Below are 19469 nucleotides of genomic sequence, written 5' to 3'. Positions count from 1 at the left end.
AGTGGAGGAGAGAGAGAATCCCAAACTGTCAGTACAGACAGAGCCAGATGTGGGACTTGAACTCAGGAACTGTGAGATCATGACCTGAGCTGAAGTTGGCTGCTTAACTGACTGAACCACCCAGGCGCCCCAATGAGTTGTAATATTTTGAAAGGATTTTTTTTCCCCCCTGAGTAGTAGGTCTAACCAGTGGGCTCAAAATATTCAGCAAACCATGTTGTAAACAGATATGCTGTTCATTCAGGCTTTGCTGTTCCATTTACAGAGCACAGGTAGAATAGATTTACTATAATTTTCAAAGGCTCTAGGATTTTTAGAATAGTCAGTGAGCACCGTTTTCAACTTAGATGTCATCAGTTTCATTAGCCCCTGATAAAAGAGCCAAGCTGTCTTTTGAAGCTTTGAAGCGAGGCAATGACTTCTCCCTCCCTAGCTCTGAAAGTCTTAGATGGCATCTTCTCCCAACAGAAGGCTGTTTTGTCTATGTTGAAAATCTGTTGCTTAGGGTAGCCATCTTCATTAATTATCTTAGCTAGATCTTCTGGATAACTTGCTACATGCTTCTACATCAGCAATTGCTACTATACCTTGCACCTTGATGTTATGGGGAAGGCTTTTTTCCTTAAATGTCATGAACCAACTTCTGCTAGTTTCAAAGTTTTCTTTTGTACCTTCTTCACCTCTCTCAGCCTTCACAGAACTGAAGAGAGTTAGAGAGCCTTGTTCTGGATTAGGCTTTGGCTTAAGGGAATGTGGCTGTTTTTATCTTCTATACAGACCACTAAAACTTTCTCCTTATCAGCAATAAGGCTGTTCCACTTATCATTTGTGTGTTCCCTGGGATAGCACTCTTAATTTCCTTCACTAACTTTTCTTTGGTATTCACAACTTGGCTAACTATTTGGCACAAGACATCTAGCCTTTGGTCTGTCTTGGCCTTTGACATGCCTTCCTCACTAAGCTTAATCATTTTTAGCTTCTGATTTAAAGCGAGAGAAGGGCACTTGGGTGGCTCAGTCATTGAGTGTCTGACTTTAGTTCAGGTCATGATCTCATGGTTCATGAGTTCGAGACCTGCGTGGGGCTCTCTGCTGTCAGCACAGAGCCCACTTTGGGATCCTCTGTCCCCCTGCCTCTCTGACCCTCCCTCTTCATTCTCTCTTTCTCTAAATAAATAAACTTAAAAAAAAAAGTTAAAAAAAATAAAGGAAGAGGCATGTGATTCTTCCTGTCACTCAGGGCCATTTCAGAGTTATTAATTGGCCTAATTTCAATACTGTGGTATCTCAGGGATTCAGGGAGGCCCGAGGAGAAGGAAAAAGGCTAGGGAATGGCTGGTAATTGGAGCAGTCAAAACACACAACATTTACTGATTAAGTTTGTTGTCTTATATGGAAATGGTTTGTGGCACCCTAAAATAATTACAATTGTAACATCAAAGATCACTGACCACAGATCACCATAACAAATCTAATTATCATGAAAAAGTTTGAAATATTGTAAGAATTACCAAAATGTGACACAGAGACACAAGGTGAGCAAGTGCCGTTGGAAAAATGGTGCCAACAGACTTGTTCAATGTGGGGTTGCCACAAAATGTCAATCTGTAAACACAAAAACAAAAACAACACATCTGTGAAGTGCAATAAGAAGCAAAGCACAATAAAACAAGGTATGCCTGTGGATTCATTGAGTTAGTTCAGGGAATGCTTTGAAAATAATATTAACCACCTATGAGCCTAAGAAATATTCCTCAAGGTCTAACTACAGAGGCCAGAAAACCTTTTATCTTTTTCTGGGATTTCTGTTGGACTGTTTAATATAACTGGGACCCCAAAATTTCTGGTATCTTGGTCATAATGACCTTATTGTTCTCTCTTTTGTGGTTCAGAATTGGGGAACTTCATTAGTGGCAATAACTACTATATTTCCTTCCATTTCAGAAGCTCCAAATTATTTCTTTGATGTAAAAAAAATAGTATCAGTGGAAAAATGCAAAACATAGCCACCCTAAATTAAAGTTAATACAGCCAAGTCTAATGAACTATGGCAAAAGGGAATACATAAAAACTTGGTACTTCAAAGAAATGTTCTTAAAAAGGTTAAAACCTTTCCCAGTGCTGTAAAGGGGCTCATAAAATGTAACATTTTACTTTTCTAACCGGATAAAAGTTAAAATAATCTACATCACTGCACGAAATTCTTTCAGGTCAATTCTTTTCTTAGTCCATGTTTAATACCAAGTATGTTTGTATCCACATAACACTTTTGGTAACATATTTCCTTCTCTCACAAATGCTAATGAATGATCATAGCCAAAAGAAACAAACAAAAACAAACACTTTGGCGAACAGTGGTCCAATATAACTCTCTGTCATCATGGCAATACTCTTCCATGTTGTCCAATAATGGTAGCCAGTAGCTACACTGGGCTACTGAGCACTTTTAAAAAAAAAATTTTTTTTTTTAATGTTTATTTATTTTTGAGACAGAGAGAGACAGAGCATGAATGGGGGAGGGTCAGAGAGAGAGAGGGAGACACAGAATCGGAAGCAGGCTCCAGGCTCTGAGCTGTCAGCACAGAGCCCGACGTGGGGCTTGAACTCACAGACAGTGAGACCATGACCTGAGCCAAAGTCGGACGCTTAACCAACTGAGCCACCCAGGCGCCCCTTGAGCACTTGAAATGTGGCTACTGTGCCTAACTAATCTTTAATTTTAAGAAATTAAAAATTAAAAAGCTATAAAAAAGCTATATGTGACTAGTGGCTTTCAAACTATACAGCACAATTTTAGGGACCTGAAGTAAGTCATCGGCCTATAATAGTATTCTTTATTAGCTTTATTAGGATCCATTAACTAAAAGCAATCTTCTAGCACTTGTTTACAATTCACTTACTCAATTACCTTCTAAGAATCACCATCATCCTTACATCCCAGAGATTACAGACAACAAAAGCTTAAGACTGACGTTTAAAATTGCTATTGAACATGCTATTTATTAAAAGTTCATTTTAACAATACTAAGGACAAGAAATCAGTGATTCTTACAGAGAATAATGTCCTCTTGACTGTACTTCCAAAATACATTCTACATCTATCCACTTTTCTTCATCTCCATTGTCTCCAACCATACTCTAAGCTACCATCATGTCTGCCTAGTTTATTGCAAAAGTTTCCCAAGTCTCCTCGCATCATCTCTTGTTCTCTCGTATAGTTCATTCATTACACAGCAACCAGAGTGACTGTCTTAAAAGCCAAATTAGATCACATTACTCTTGCCCTTAAATATTTCTTGGTGACTTCTTCTATTCTTAGAATGTAGCTCAAACTTCATTCCACAAGCCCACATAACCAACTCCATCTCTTCCTCCCTCTACAACTTAGACAGCATCTTGACAACCCTCCCATTTTCATTCTTATGGTCCTGCCATAATTTCCTACTGTTCCATCACATCAAAAATTTGTCTGGCCTAAGGCTTTGGTGTTTAATTTTTTTTTTCCTGTTTAATTTGGTATTTGCTCAAATCTTCAGATGGGTGACTTCTGTCACTCATATTGCATCTCAAGTGTTGCTTTTTGGACAGGTTTTCCCTTGCCATCTAGTCACTATTACATAGTCTTCTTTTACATTTAGATTTTATTTTATTTCACACCTGAAATAATCTTTCTTTCATTTATTGTTTCTTTCTCTTCTAGAATGTTGGGTCCATGAGAATGTGAGTTTGTTTTCACTGTTTGGCACCTAGTAGGCTCTCAATATTTGGAGGAAAAAACAGATTTTTTTTTAATAGCTATCATTTAGGCCCTATGTATATTGATCAAGTGGGGTGAACTCTTCCAAGGCTGCCTCAGAACTAACATATTAAAATGAAAATAATTTAATCACTTCATTCAAAAGCTGCTCTACAGCTTCATTTAACACAGAAAAAATAATATTTTACTTTGGCAGTCCTTTGCTTTATTTCCTATCCTCCATCTATCAGTTCTCAGTCATTTTAAGAATGTATCTATGGACTACAAAGAACCCTAATTCTCAGCAGCTCTCTGAGGAGGTTAGTTTCTTTAACAGGATAGTCTCCTCATTTCTCAATGACCTTGAGGCTATCCCTATGGAACCACTTTTATTTGTCAGTTTTAAGGTAAGGAGTCTGTTGGGTATGCATCATCTCACCTCTCTTCTCTATGGGCAACCGTCTCTTGGACACGGTATACACTGGTCAGAGTCCCAATATATGTTAATATTTATTCTTCAAATGGGCTTCTTTAAGTGAATAATAAAAGCTCTCACAAGTAAGATGCTATTATTACATGTATTTACTACACTATGGTGGGGGAAAATATTTCAAGAAAAATAAGGCTGAGGATTGTTGAACACAACATCTTCAAAGGTATTTCCTACTGTCTTAGATAACAATATGAAATGTCCAAAGAATTTTTAACCTAATTTAAGATGTATTTTTAAATGGCCTGTTTTTGGATTTTGGTAGACTGATGTTGAGAAAACAATACCTAGTGTTAAGACTCTTCTTCACTGAACATGCCAAATCAATACAACCAGATCTATTATTAATAGATCTTTTACTAGTGAGAGGTTATATAAGCAGACATAACCATGAAATGGTCAATCTACATACATGTAGTTGGGAGCTGTAGCCGAGATTTTTAAGAGGAAAATTACCCTCGTATAAAATCTCTCTGGCCTACTGTGGTACTCATCTTTAAAAAAAGTACTTCCCCCAATTTAGAATTTCATACAAAGTAAATTATAAAATACTTATACAGTCTAGAAAAGCATAAACTAGATCATGGCAATGAACCTATGCCTGCTGTTTAGAAATAAGTATTTTTAGTATCTTAGTCTATTAGCTATTATCATTAATTTTATTGTCCATGAACTCTCATTTTTCCCAAGTAGTCAAACGAGCACTACTCAATAACTAGATTAAATCCGAAAAGTGGTATCTGAGTTGTTTTGAACTTTTAAGAACAATTTCTTACAGAACTGCAGAAGAAATTCTGCCTATTTAACTTACAATACAGATGAATGAGAAATACCTCCTGTATTTCTGTTCTTCTTTCCGTTTCTTACAATAATGGCAGATATTGTAGCCTCCTGAAGGGAAGGGAGCTCTGAAACCTGGAGGACTGTGTTTTACCCTTTGAGAGACATTTCTGGACATCCTTGATCTTCGTCAGTTGTTCCTAACACCTAAGATACCTATAAAGAGGCTACGGTCACTCTGAGAGTACATGTGCATATAAAACCCAGGAATCAAGCAAAAACCAATGCCAATTATCCTCTTGGAAGAGTACCCTTGAAAAGTTCCCACAATCCAAGGTTATAGTTTTAGTTCTTTTCCTGGGGTGCATGAAAATAACTGGAACACAACAAAATAACTGTCTGAGTTGTGTAAATTATATAAAGGAATTTACCACAAAGATTGGAAGCATAATACTTGTGAACTGGTAGGTTTCAAACCCCCTTTGGTACTTACAAAATGGCAGATATTGTAAAGCAAAACCACTGTAAATTTAAGTTGGAAGTGTAAAGAACAATATTAAATGTTCCTTTTTTTCATTAGTTGTTAAATTTAATGTTTTTGGAAAGACCAAAAAACTCTAAATAAAATGGTTTTCTTCTTTACTGACCCTGAGTCTGTAGGTTAAGTGCTTACAGAAGGAAATAAGTATAGGCTTTACCAGAGTTACCAAATAAGCAACTTGATCTAAAACATTTTCAAATTTGTTACAATTTAAAGAAAACTAGTCCCATTTATGCTTTTAACATTCATGTTAGTACTTTTAATATTACTAAAATATCTCCAGACATTTTCAAAAATAAAGGTTAAATTAACTTATTTCCAAGCACATAGTTTATTTTAAAAAACCTTTGAAATATCATTAGTACAGATAATATATGTAATAACACTATACTTTGATTCCAGACACATACAATGAATGTGCTACCAAGCAGCACAACACACAGCACCATCCGTATAGTAAATGACAAGAATACCTTAAAATCAGGGATGACAGTGTGCTATATTTGTACAGAAGTGATAGATAAACCAAAAGGGCAGGCATGAGGTGGCAATATACACAGGTAGATTAGGATGCTAATAAAGGTGGTAGGTACACTTGTATTTGTCAATTATATCTCAATAAGGCTGAAAAAAAAAACAACCCAAAAAATCCAGCAGTGGTAAGGGAAGTAGGGAGAGAAGAATTAACAAAAGGAAGAGGTGATATATCACTATTTTGCCTATATAACGTTATCCATGCATCCAACCAACCAGTTATTAAAACACTTAAAAGGAACTAGGTACTATGTAAGGCTTGATCATACTTGGACCAAAAGCACACAATTTTTTTTTTTTTTGGATGGTTGCTCAGAAGTGCCATCTGATCTCAGAACAGAAAAATCTAATTAGTGCTCACTGAATTCACTTCCACTCTTGGTCTTATCAGTATTTTAAGCGCTCACTGACTCTGAATCTTTTAAACTCTGGGTCGTTTGGTCCTCTAGCCATACATTCAACTGAGAGTCTCTAATTTACAGCTTCAAACAGCCTCTCTTGCTACATCCAATCAATGTACGAAAATGTTATGGCTTGATGTGAAAAGCTGGGGAAATACACAGACCACTGGAAAGATGGAGCCATGCTCCAGGAACAACTTGGAGCTTTCTGCTTACCTCCCACTCTTGACTCAGACACAGTATATCTATATCTATCTACCTAGCATTAAATCAGCACCTTCTCTCAACCCTGTTCAACATAATTCATGCTGTTCAACACAATTCATTTATTGTAAAAGGAAGGACACTGCTCTTGTAGAAAATGCTGTATGACAATGCGTTTATCACTTGACCCTGTTAAGCGTCAGTTTCCTTTCTATAAAATAGGATTAATAGCTGCCTTGCCTAACTCACAGGGTCACTGAAAGGATCAAATAAGATAATGTACTTGTAAACTGCTAAACGATCATTACTATGAAAGTTGCTCCTTTTGGAACTTTTGAACTTTTTTCCAACTCATAGTTTAATTGTAAGGTTGGTTAGAATATCCAGATATAAAAAACTAATAGGATTTTGGAAAGGACAACAGGCAAATAAAGGAAAATGCTGATAAAGATAATAAGTCAGAAAATAGGAAGTTAGTCCCAGAATGACAGTCAAGTCCTGATGCAAAACCAGGCCAGTTATGTGCTTACTCTTTGCAGACACTGGCCAGTTCCCCTAGCACACGCAAACACTAAGCTGTACTGTGCTACTTTTAGGTGAATCACTGGGGATAAATTGAGTCTGGAAGTGCAAGGGGAGGGACTTCCAACCCTGATGATCAGGCTCTTCCCCCACCCCTCTAACAAACACTCCTACTCTTTGTGCCTGGCCCAGTTAATGAAAACTATTCCTGGTAAGAAAATGGCTGTCAAAGATTTCTTTTACGCAGTCTTGTAACTATGAGACACCAGCTGTATACCTACTTCTTCCCCCACTACGAATTATCTTGAATGGACAGGTTCAGGGTCAGAAACACTGGGTTATGTTTTGTTTTTCTCAAGACTCATTCACAGGCCTCACCCTCCAAGCTTCAGTTCTCTCATCTGTAAAATGAAGAATGACGGCGCCTGTCAGCTTCATCCCAGGGCCACCGAGAGGATGAATGAGACAGTGCCTGGAAGGCGCCAGAAGTGATGTCTGACAAACACCAAGTCCATCAATGTTTATAAAGTGTTATGATAGTCCCGTTATGACCTCCCGCCTAAAAGAAATGGCCGGGTTGGAAGTGACACCCGCAGTCACTGAAGAAAGAAAGCAACGCCAAAGCTGCCAGGCGTATCCTCACTGAATCTTTTTTGGGGCGAGAGGGAGGAAGCGACACGGGGCCCCGGGAGAGGGGGAGGGGGAAAAGGAGGATGGATGGAGGTCCATGATGAGCCTACCTGTTGTTCCGGATGCTGACCAGCACGCACAGTACCAGCTCTAAGTAGGTGCGCAGCACTTCCAGCCAACGGGTTGAGAGCTGCAGGGCCTCGACTTCTTCCCCGCCAGTCCCAGGATCCGCGCCGCCTCCGTCGCCTGGGCCGCCGCCACCGCTCAGGTAATTCTCGGCGGCGAACTCAACACGCAGCTCTCGCACGAACCAGCCGCACTTGCGCATGAGGAATTCGAGCCGAGGCTGCTCCGCGGGGGAAACGCGGAGGCAGATGCGGAGCTGGGGCCACAGAGCAGGGTAGAAGAGGCACTCGCGCCAGTGCGAGCAGGAAGCCGAGGCCCGCAGCCGGTCAGGCGCGGGCAGGAAGGAGAAGATGTGCACGATCAGCTCGCTGGGCAGCGACGCGGCGCCTGCCGCCTGCCCGCACAGAGCCATCCGGCCCCGCCGCCGGCTGCCAGCCCCCGGCCGTCCCCGCAGTCCCCGGAGCAGCCCCCGCAGCCGTCGCAGCTGCTGCAGCCGCAGCCGCTGCCGCCGCCACCGCGCCACCCGGGCGGCCCCGGCTCGGGTTCGAGCTCCCGGCGGTCGGGGCTGCGGCACTGACAAGAACAACAACATCAATGACAAGGAAGAAGGGGGCGGAACCGTCGTGGGTCTCGGCGGAACCAAATGCAACAGAAATTGCGGAGAGGGGGGAAGGCCTCTGCGGGTGTGGCTTCTAGATAGCCAGCTTCTGGCTCCTTAAACTCTACTCACGCGTGTCCAAAGTCTACACACTCAGGAACTTCAAAACGCTCGCCTGTAATGTTTAGCGCCTCGGAAGCGGCAGGACTTTTCCTAAGGAAACGGCAACCCTCCCCGCGCCTGGACGCGGAGGCAGAGCAGTGGTAGAAGCTGAGTTTGACGTCACCGGTGGTGGGAGGAGCCGGCGAGGCTGAGAGCGACTTCCGGAAGAGGGGAGCGCCCAGTTGCCGGCAGGGAAGGGAGATGCGGCACGTGACTCTTGACGCACGAAGGCCGGCGGGGCGGGGCGGGAAGCGCGGTTGGTTCCTGCGCTAGGCGGCTCGTCCCAGCTCCTGGCGGCGACTGAGCCCCGTCAAGAGTGTAAGTTAGTTAATTTGGGCGTTCAGGCTGTGAAGTGGAGGAACTAGGGTCAGTACGAGGGGTCGTGATGCTTCTCATTCTAAGTTTCTTAGTTCTTGGGCTAAGGACTCAGCCAGAGTGCCAGCGTGCGAGGTGATTCTCAGCCGATCCATCTGCCCAGAGTATTGTTAAAAGAGTTTCTGAGATTTCTGAGAGACAGCCACTAAGCAGAGGGAGGCGGGTGGACTCTCGGGCTAACTTGGACGGGCTGTGTCGGGAGAGGAGTAACTCGGGGCGGGGCGGGGCGGCGCGGCGCGGCCGAGAGCCCAGACCAAGGCCGAAGGTGGACCTTCCCTACTGGTCGCATCGTGCAGATGACCTCCGCGCACACCTGGTCTGTGGGGAAGGAGTGAGGACAGCGCCACCCTTTGGATTTTGAGGGAGAAGGGGAAGAAAAGGCAGTGAGGTCTGGTTAGATGATTTATTAGCCTCTTCAGGGTTTGAGGGAGTCTCTGAGTTCCCCATTGTGAGATTTAAAGGCCCCACTTGAAAAGAAGCTTGTGGTTATGATAAAGGTTTTCTTTAGTTTGGCGCCCCTAATTTGAGAGAAGGGTTTTTGAATAAGTGTCCCATTTTACTTGATCACAACTTGGGAAGTAGTTAACTGGTTGTAAGGGGCGGTGAAGTCAGAAAGGAATAAGTGATTTTATGTAATAATTGAGGATTGCTTTAGTGAGGCTGCCGCTTCAGAGCCTTAGCTACGATCTTGGAACAGCCGTGTTCTTCTGTGGTAAACACCAAGAAGCTGTTTTACTAGATTATTTTTAACTTTTTGAGGGCACAGCTCTCCGTTCATGCGGCTTCGATGGTTTTTGGTGCCTTGCACGTACCATGTTGCTAACGATATTGTGTTGTGACCTCTGAGTTCTTTTCTGCTGAGAAAAAAAGCTATCATTCATCGTAGGTCACTTCTCAACCTCTGTATGGAAGTGATCTTTCTATGTAATTATTATACCTTATGAATACATTAATGAACACTTAAGGGAAACAGCACTGAGTTAGGAAGTTGAGACTTGGATTTTAATTTTTTATTTCGTAAACATTGAAATATTTTGAAGTGAACATAGACCTCTAGATAGATATTCCACTTCTAAGTCCTTCAGTATGCATCTCCATAAAAACATATTAACTCTATAGCAGAAATATCAGTTTTAATTATAACATCTTAATGTTATGTAATATTCTAATATCTAATATTCTGTGTTTTCAGATTTATCCATTTATCTCCCAATTGTCCTTTACAGCTGTTTTATACAGACCATAATCCAATTAAAGACCACACTTTTTTTGTGTGTATTTCAAGTCTCTTTTAATCTAGAATAGTCATCCCCCCAACACATTTTTTTTCTTTCTGATTAGCTAAAGAGAGGAGACTTACTATCCTGTAAAATATCTCCCCTTCTATAATTGACTACTTTCTCTTGGTGTTAAGCTTACCTCTTTAGTGCTTGAATTTCTAATAAACCTAGACATTAATGCTAAAGGCTTGATAATGTTGGTGACATCATGATCTCCCTCCTAAATTTATGTATTTTGTTTTGTTTTTCTCCTTAAAACAAAGTAATCTATGAGGTGTTATTTTGCTTCCTAAAAATGTCTAACTCCCCTATCACTTAATGGACTTAACAATAATTGATAATTCTCGCCCAATAATTTTATTAGGGGTTGCAAAATGATAGTTTCTAATTCTTTCATTCCATCTGAATTTATTAATTTGCATTCTTCTGTAAAGTAGAAGCTTACTTTTATAAGCTGGCGACATTTACTTACCCCGAAATACACCCTCTGTTGGAAAGTTAAAAAAAATGTTTAGTTCTTTGATTACCAATTTTGAAAGTAAGTTTTAGGGCCTCAAAGAGTGACAAATTTTGAGTTTTTGTAGCTTTAACTTTTCTGAATGTCATACACTTGTTGATTTTTGTTATATTTTAATCAATTTTTGATTCTCAAATTTTGATGCTTCTAGAACATGTCTCAAAGAATTCTGTGTAATTATTATAATTAAAAAAACTCCTTGAACATTTTTTAGTAGATGTAACACTGGATTGAGTTGGAGCATGAGGCTAGGTTTTGATCTTTTTTGCTTTTGCCATGATCTAGCTAGGTGACCTTTAAACAGTTTGCTTAACTTCTTTGGGCCTCATTTTCTCCGTCTGTACAAATAGAGAGTTTTGGCAAGGTTCCCTGCAGCTCTGATATTTTCTGACTTAAATAAGAAGACAAAACTTATTTAGATAAGTTGTACGTTACAAAATTCATGCATTTAAAGTATACAAGTCAGTGATTTTTAGTAATTTTACCAAATGGTGCAGCCATCACTGTAAATTAGTTTTAGAACATTTTCATCTCTTTAATAAGATTCCTCATGCCCATTTACAGCTAGTTTCCAGTCTTATCCTCAGATAGCTACTAATGTCCTTTTTGTGTCTATAAATTTGCCTTTTCTGACCATTTCATGTTAATAGAATTATATAATACCTGATCTCTTGTGTCTTGCTTCTTTCACTTAGTGTAATGTTTTTGAGGTTCATTCATGATGTAACGTGTCATTAATCTATTCCTTTGTATTGCTGAATAGTATTCCACTTTATGAATTTTTTTTTAATCTATCCATTCACCAATTGATGGACATTTAGTTTCCCAGATTTTGGTGATTATGAATGTTTCTGTGAATATTCATATGCAAGACTTTTGTGGATACATATTTTCATTTCTCTTGGGTAGATACCTATGAAAGTGATAGGTTGTATGGTATAGTTCTATGTCTGACTTTTTGAGAAACTGCCAAAGTGTTTTCCAAAGTGGCTGTTACCATTTTTCCATACTCGAAGCAATGTATGAGGGTTTCCAGGCTCTGATTTTTGATGATCTGGAGATATTCTGATTGATTTGAGATTATTTTTCCTTATTCTTAGCATTTTGCTAGCAACAAACTACATTTTCCTCAGATACCATTAATTCTTAGTTTTAATCAGTGGGAATAGTTCCTAAAGGAAATAAAAGTAGATCAATCTGTTATAAAATAAAATTGAGTTTCTTAGTGTTTTTAAAAAAAATTTCTTTTTACTTTCATATTAAATGAAGAATGGTAGTTATACTATTATTAATGAAAATAAGCTAAGACACAAATTAATAAGATATGGTCTTGCCTAGTTATAATAATAAAACTATATTCCAATGATGGCATATAATTTATTAATCTGACATCTTTAATATTATCAGTTCAATCTTTATTGAGTATGTATATTCTTAGCATGTTAATAGAGTTAGATTATTTCTCTTGACATTTGTGTATACTATACTTGATAAAGTATAAACTATTTTTGATAGAATAACAAAACTGACTTTATATCAGCAGAATGAAATTGCATTGCATGAAGTTATCATGTCTGAGCTAGGATTCAAAGTGTGGGAAGAAGTAATGACGTTATAAAGCTCATAAGTACTCAGTAGTACTAAACTTCTAGTTCCAAAAGTGGCACATTGTCACTATAGCAACTACCCATACTTATTTGGATCTGAAACCCAGGCAACGGATAGTGGATAAGACTATATATCAAGATAGATAATGTGCTCTGGTGGGTTGATTGGTCTGGTCTGTTGATGGTCAAGTATTTGTACCATTTTTCTTATGTTTATTATGATTGATTCAAGTTTCATGAAGTTATCTTAATTTGTATTAATGTGTTTTTTTGGAGAGAAATTAAACATTCAGTATTCTTATTGTATTCTTTTCTAACATGCCAAGCATAGTGCTTTTTCCAATTAGGTTATTAGGATATTAAATATATTTGTACTGTAGCTCTTTCTCCATTATTATTTGGCAAGTTGTCAAACAGTAGTTATAAAAATATAACTTTTATTTTGAATCACTTGCAATATTATAACAGAAAAAAATACCATGACAGATTTTATTTTAGCTACATCATGAAAAGGTGACTAAGGGTACCAATAAACATGCAAATTGCCTAAAGACAAGCATCTTTTGAAAAAATGTTTTTTTTCTAAACAAGGTCTGGGTTTCAGACACTGTTGGCAAATGGAGATAACATAATTTCCTTCCAATTATCTCTTAACATGCATCCATAAATTTACTTAGAGGCACAGGAACCTCCTGGGAAAATAGAATTGGGAACCCGATTCCTTTCTCTCCACCCTGTCTGATGGATTGGAATAGTTCCTGGTGAGGTCATATTACAGGAAAAAGATGGACTGAAGGGAATTTGTCTTAGGGCAGGGAAAGTCTGCCCTGATGAACTGACTGCAAGACAAAGGATCACATTTATTTTTTCCCTAATTTTTTCCCAAATTTTCAGAAATTTGTTGTGCAAGTTTGTGAATTGGAAGATCTATATCAATAAAGCAGAAATTAATAGCACATATTCTAAGAGACAGAAACAGTGAGAGAAGAATTGGGTCTTGAGCAATGTGGTAGTAAGTGGGGAGGACTGTAACTTACCAGAGGATGCTTCCCCTATTGGGAAGGTGGAAGGTTTTTAGATTTTCAGAAGACACTAACATACTATTTTTTTTTAAGGGTGAAATGTCCTGATTGCCAGCTCATTCAAATTACAAATATTCTGTGGGCTAAACAAAACCGGATTACATGTAGGATACCAGGTTACCATTTCTTTATCTAAGAGCTCTCATACATGCGGGCTGTGGCCACGTTGTGTTATAATAGCAGGCATGCTAGCTAAAACCTGTGCTTTAAGTCCACTCCCAGAGCTATTTTTTTTGCATTCATTCCTTTCAGAGTTTAAAGAAATAGGAAAGAAAAAAAGGTTTAAAGTGTTTATAGCATTATTGATTTCTTGCCTTTATTCCAGTGGATGGGTGTTTAATTAGAGTATCTTGTGTTGCTAAAAATATATTGAAAATCAAGTATTGCTGTTTTTGATGCAGTTTATTCAACCAATAGGGTTCCTTGACTTCTAGTTACAACCAGTAAGTGGCTGATTTTAATTACCTTAGTTGGAGTTTGACAGCTCACATTATAGCTAGTATCCCACATAGGACTATTACTCAAGGGGCATTGTCTCTAAGTAATCATTTAAATTGGGTCCTTTGGTTGCTTAACTAGCTTAAGTAATGAGGGGACTTTGCTGTTTCCTCCCTCCCTCCCTAACTCTCTTCCTTCTTTCCTCCCTCCCTCCCTAACTCTCTTCCTTCTTTCCTCCCTTCCTTCCTAATCCCTTCCTTCCTAATCCCTTCCTTCCTAATCCCTTCCTTCCTAATTCCTTCCTTCCTTCCTTCCTTCCTTCCTTCCTTCCTTCCTTCCTTCCTTCCTTCCTTCCTGTAGACACTATAGGGAGTTTACAGGACATCCATAAACAGACATCAGAGCATACCTGAGCCTCCCAGAGATTAGAATGGGGAACTAAAAACAGGAACTGAGTTTACTCTCTTTATCTCTGAGTTCAGTAGTCTCTCTTTCATTTTTCTCGGTAGGCTTCCTTTGCCTTTTCATTTTGCTTAGGGCCCCAAACTGCTAGTCTTTACTAATCTACAAGGTATTCTAGCTCAATACCTTCATTTGCAAATTTGTTCTTTGTCTTCATTTGAAATTCTTGAGAGAATCTGACTGGGTTGTCTTTGGGAGATAGGATACTGAACAGTTGGCGGCATTCCTATTGATTAAGGCAAAGTGTTCCTGCTGTTAACCTTAAAAATAAAACTGCCAGTTTATTCAGGAATAGCAAACAATGGGTTTATTCAGGAATAGCAGAGAATTGCAATCTAGGACATGCAAATTATGACAAAACTGTAGGCAAGTCCACCTGAAAAAGGAGAGGAACACTCTTCTGTAGAATAAAAGGGTGACGTTGGGAAGGCTGTTATAAACAAAAAGTCCTTTGGAGTAAACTGGGAGTTCAAAGTATAGTGACTTTTCATTGGCTGAGCTGTGACTGGGTTACCGCCAACTGAGAAGCTGGGATGGATTAATCTTCCTACTGGAGCAGTGGAGTAGTATCCACCTGCAAGGTGCATCTCTTCCTGTTGGATTTGGAGTTGATGAGTGGTAGGACATGAGAGCTTCTCTGCTGAACCTTCTGACTCCATTTTAGTGAGGTTTCCACTGCCATAGTCCACGTAGCTGAATTTAGGAGGATGGAGTAATGTGCTGGATGTGGCGATTAGGATGAAGAGAAGAAGCTTTCTTCAGAACAAGGTGTAGGCCAGCAACCACTCTGAATTCTCTCTAGTACATGGGTCCCATGGCTCAGTGACTTTATCCAGAGATTCCTTGAACTCTGTATTGAACAAAAATAGCCTATGCTGACAACTGATCTTTTAGATAGTTATTGACTAGTCTTCAAATAGTTTCTTTGGCTTTCTTTACTCCTGGTGTACTCACTAGACTTTTTCAGGTTATACTAGTTGAATAGCTGTAACACTGTCATGAAGACATATATCCTTCATGGTCAATTACTGCAATATTCTCATTGTGGAATTTAATATTTAATCCTTTGGGAAAATCTCTTAAGCCTATTAGGTGCTGAAAAGGAGAAATGAAGCGAATATTTTCATACAACAACATTAATTGGAATGTTACTTTGCTCCAGGGCAAAGGGGTTTCACTTGATATGCGAAGTGTAATCAGTTTTAGAGGTGAAGGAGTACTATGTTGAGGATTTTGGATTTTGAGATTGTTCTCTTTTTCTGCTGGGAAGAATGCCATGTTTGATTGTGACGTCTGCCATGGTTTGGAATTCTTTTTTTTTTTTTTTTTTAATATTTATTTATTAGAGAGCATGAGCAGGGGAGGGGCAGAGAGAGAGAGAAAGAGAGAGAGAGAGAGAGAGAGAGAGAGGGAGGGAGGGAGAGAGAGAATCCCAAGCAGGCTTGGTGCTGTCAGTGTGGAGCCCCATGCAGGGCTCGATCCCACGAACTGTGACATTATGACCTGAGCCAAAATCAAGAGTTGGACTCTGAACCAAATGAGCCACCCAGGCACCCCTGCCATGGTTGGAATTCTTGACCTGAATGACCTATGTTTTCTATTCCTAGTTTGAGTTAATTATTCTCTGAATGATACAATATATTAGTGTTTGTTTTCTACTTTCCTTTTGTTGTTATGTGTACCTTCTTCAGTGGATTGTATTTGTGCCAATTCCTTATGTTATGAGTATCACATAAGTGTTAAATTTTATAAGTAACTTTTTTCAAATTAAGAATTTTTAAAAGCCACAATATTATCAAATGAATTTCTAAATATAAAAAATTGTCAGCTTTTAACTGGATTCGCTAGAAATGTGAACTACTTCTTCACTTACATTGGATATTAACAGGGGTGTAGTGGGGTGGGGGTAACTCATACTTCTATGCCACAAACAAAATATAACAAATTTTTCATTCACATGAAGGGTACAGTTTCTTCCATAGTATTCACTTTATATACAGGAAGATTTTAACATTTCTAAAATCTACCCTTTAAGCAAGAACTTTCTAGTAGAGGATTAACTTTTTTTTCTTAATTGGAGTAATACGTGAACATGGTAACAATAACAAAAAAGTACTTTTGATGAAAAGCAGCAATTCTCATTCCTTGCCTGCCATTGTTAGGCCTATCCCCAGAGACAAACATTTTTAACTATTTGGGTGTTTGGTTCTTTAGGTAACTTTAAATTACATGCTTTGCCTACACTCCTTGATCGATTAAACATCATCTGTCTACTCCCTTTTATAAAAGATGAAGACTTTTACTCCCACATCTCTCTCAATCTTTCTACTAATATTTGATAGTTAATTATGAGTTTTAGGTGTTCTCTTCATTCTTATATTAATGTGCTTTTGCTACACAACAATCACAGTTTTTTTCCTGTACAGGAGGGTGTATTATGGTAGATTAGATAGCTGTTCAGCAGTTCCTCACTTCTCCTTCATCCACCACCATGGGAAGAGTATAATTCCTCTTCCAATTAATGGGAGGCTTGGTCTTGCAACTTGTTTTGGCCAAGAGAATGCAGAAAGTGACAGTGCACCAGTTTTGAGTGTAGACCTTACAAGGCATTAAATGTTTCTCTTTGCCACTTAGGGAGTTTCTAACCTTTGTATAATAAAACATGTCCCAGTCATCTGTTGGGCACCATTGAACCCAGATGGAGAAACATGAAGATGTCAACTTCACCTGCAGCATGAAACCAGAGCTGCCTCAATTCACCTGAAGAACTTATTTCTAAGTGAGAAATCATATGTTTATTTTATGTATGCTACTGAGATTTTGTACTTGCTTATTTTGCGTACAAAATCTGATTAATATAAAAATGAGTACCTAGAAGTAGGGTGCTGCTGTAACAAAAATTTTAAATGTGTCATTGGCTTTGAGACTGGGTGGTGGTCACCAAGAAAACTATTATAGGAGGCCGGAAAAACTGGTAAACTATATAATGTAGTACAAAAATATTTGATAAAACTGTTGTCTGTAGTAACACAGAAGACAGCAAATGTTACTAAAAAAAGTGAGTATTGGGCAAGGAAAATTCAAGGCAGAATGTTGAAAGCATGAGTTGGTTGCTAATAGGTGGACAGGATAGGGTACAACAAGAAAATTCAGTCTACCACATCTGACCTCTTGGCTGTAATTATTCATGTCGCTCCCATTCCACCTGCCTAGTTTGTCATATTAATACGTATGTATGATGGAACATGCCAGTTTGTAGGCTTCCCTTATAGCGAGTGGACAGAAAGCCATCAGGCTCCTGGTCTTCCAGATGCCACAAAGAGGAATGCTTTTCTCTGAGTCACTAAAACCGAAGTGTAAAGTTAATTTTTATGGTGATGTTTTTTCCTCCCTCCCTTCTTTTTTCTTTTTAGGAGAAAGGCTCTAGTTAATAAGGATATTAGTTGCTGACGCAGATAAACATGAAAATTTCCATGTTTTAACAAAATAGCAATTTATTTTTTCACTTAATGGTTCAGTGCAGGTCTTCCTCTCAGGAAACAGCTTTCCTTCTGCCTGCTCAAAATTCCTCTGTCTTGTGGTTCTGCCATCCTTAAAATGCCTTGTGATTGACCTCTTCTAGTGGAGGGAAAGGAGAATGGAGGAGGCACTTCGTAATTGCTTTGGCAAAGAAATGATGTTACTTCTACTTACTTCCCATTGGCTAAAATTAGTCACGGGGTACTGCTTAGATGTAAGAAGGTCCGAGAAATGCTGTTTTTGGCAAAACAGTTACTTCTTAGGGACAACCTTACACTATAGAAGAAGGTGTATACATTTTGGTCAACAGTTGGCCATGTTTGCTGCAAAGGACAGTTATATTCCTGCTGCTTTTTATTTTTATTTTTTTTAACGTTTATTTATTATTGAGAGACAGAGACAGAGCATGAGCATGGGAGGGTCAGAGAGAGGAGGAGACAGAATCCGAAGCAGGCTCCATGCTCTGAGCTGTTAGCACAGAGCCCGTCGCGGGGCTCGAACTCACAAACCACGAGATCATGACGTGAGCTGAAGTCAGACACTTAACCAACTGAGCCACCCAGGTGCCCCAATATTCCTGCTGTTTTTAGCTGGGAGTAAATATTGAGCTCCTTGTATGCTTTGTGAATGGAAGTGGAAGAGGAAGGTGGAGGTGGAGTATTTGATTTGTACAGTTTTTCTTTATTCAGGTCTTCAATCAATCTCTGTTCTTCTTCATTTATTCTTCTTAAAGGATGAATAGCATTTGGGTTGTTGTGAAGCACTGCATCATTTCCAGCAGGGATAACAAGGTTTTGGACTACAAATGTAGGAAATATGCTACTACATTTTGTATGACAGAGGTGGTGTCAGAGAGAAGAGTCCTGGCAGAGATAAAAATCAAGTGCACAGAAAGCTGACCAGATACCAGATAACATGAGCATTTTCTATGTATTTGGTTACTGCTTTAGCTGTTGTATGCTAAAGATTGTTAATTCCCATATGTCTGTTGCTAATTTTCCATGAGACTAGTAGTGAGTACATTTAAAATTTTGCCTCTTTGAAACGTTTCTTTTTAATTCAGCCTTTAAAAAATTAGATGGTTGGGAGCACTGGGTGACCTAGTCGGTTGAGCATCTAACTTTTTTTTTTTTTGAGCATCTGACTTTTGATTTCGGCTCAGGTCTTGATTCCAGGGTAATGGGATCGAACCCCACATCAGGCTCCACGCTGAATTTGGAGCTTGCTTGGTATTCTCCCTCTGCTCCTCTCCCTTGCTCATGTGCTCTCTCTCTCTCAAAAAAAAAAAAAAAAATCTTCAAGAAAAATTAGATGGTTGGCTTATTAATATGTTGTTGCTAAATTTATTCTAGATTTAATATTAAGCTAAGTAAGTAAAATTAAGGAAGAATAATTAATAAAAATTATTTTAAATTATAAATACCTGTTTTGGGGGTGCCTGTCTGGCTCATCTGGTGGAGCATGTG

General features: G+C 39.0%; 1 protein-coding gene across 4 annotated transcripts in view; it reads right to left on the bottom strand.

Annotated features, from left to right (window-relative positions):
- FBXO33 (F-box protein 33) overlaps positions 1-8824 on the bottom strand; it is a 43389-nt gene extending 34565 nt beyond the window's left edge. For 2 of the 4 annotated variants that reach the window (XR_015252407.1, XM_086709881.1), the window contains exon 1: positions 7948-8821. Coding sequence is in view for 3 of the 4 variants with exons in the window: in XM_086709881.1 (XP_086566007.1) it covers positions 7948-8555 (608 nt within the window). In the remaining variant the exon portion in view is untranslated. Of the gene's footprint in view, positions 1-7947 lie in introns of all 4 variants that reach the window. The other 2 variants (XM_086709882.1, XM_025919309.2) reach the window with 2 other exon arrangements.
- Between the last annotated feature and the right edge of the window lie 10645 nt (positions 8825-19469).

The sequence above is a fragment of the Puma concolor genome, chromosome B3 (genome assembly GCF_028749965.1).
Source record: "Puma concolor isolate L17-30 chromosome B3, mPumCon1.1.hap2, whole genome shotgun sequence".
NCBI classification, from domain to species: domain Eukaryota; kingdom Metazoa; phylum Chordata; class Mammalia; order Carnivora; family Felidae; genus Puma; species Puma concolor.
Note: the sequence above shows the minus strand (reverse complement) of the source record. Positions and strands in the feature narration are given on the sequence as shown.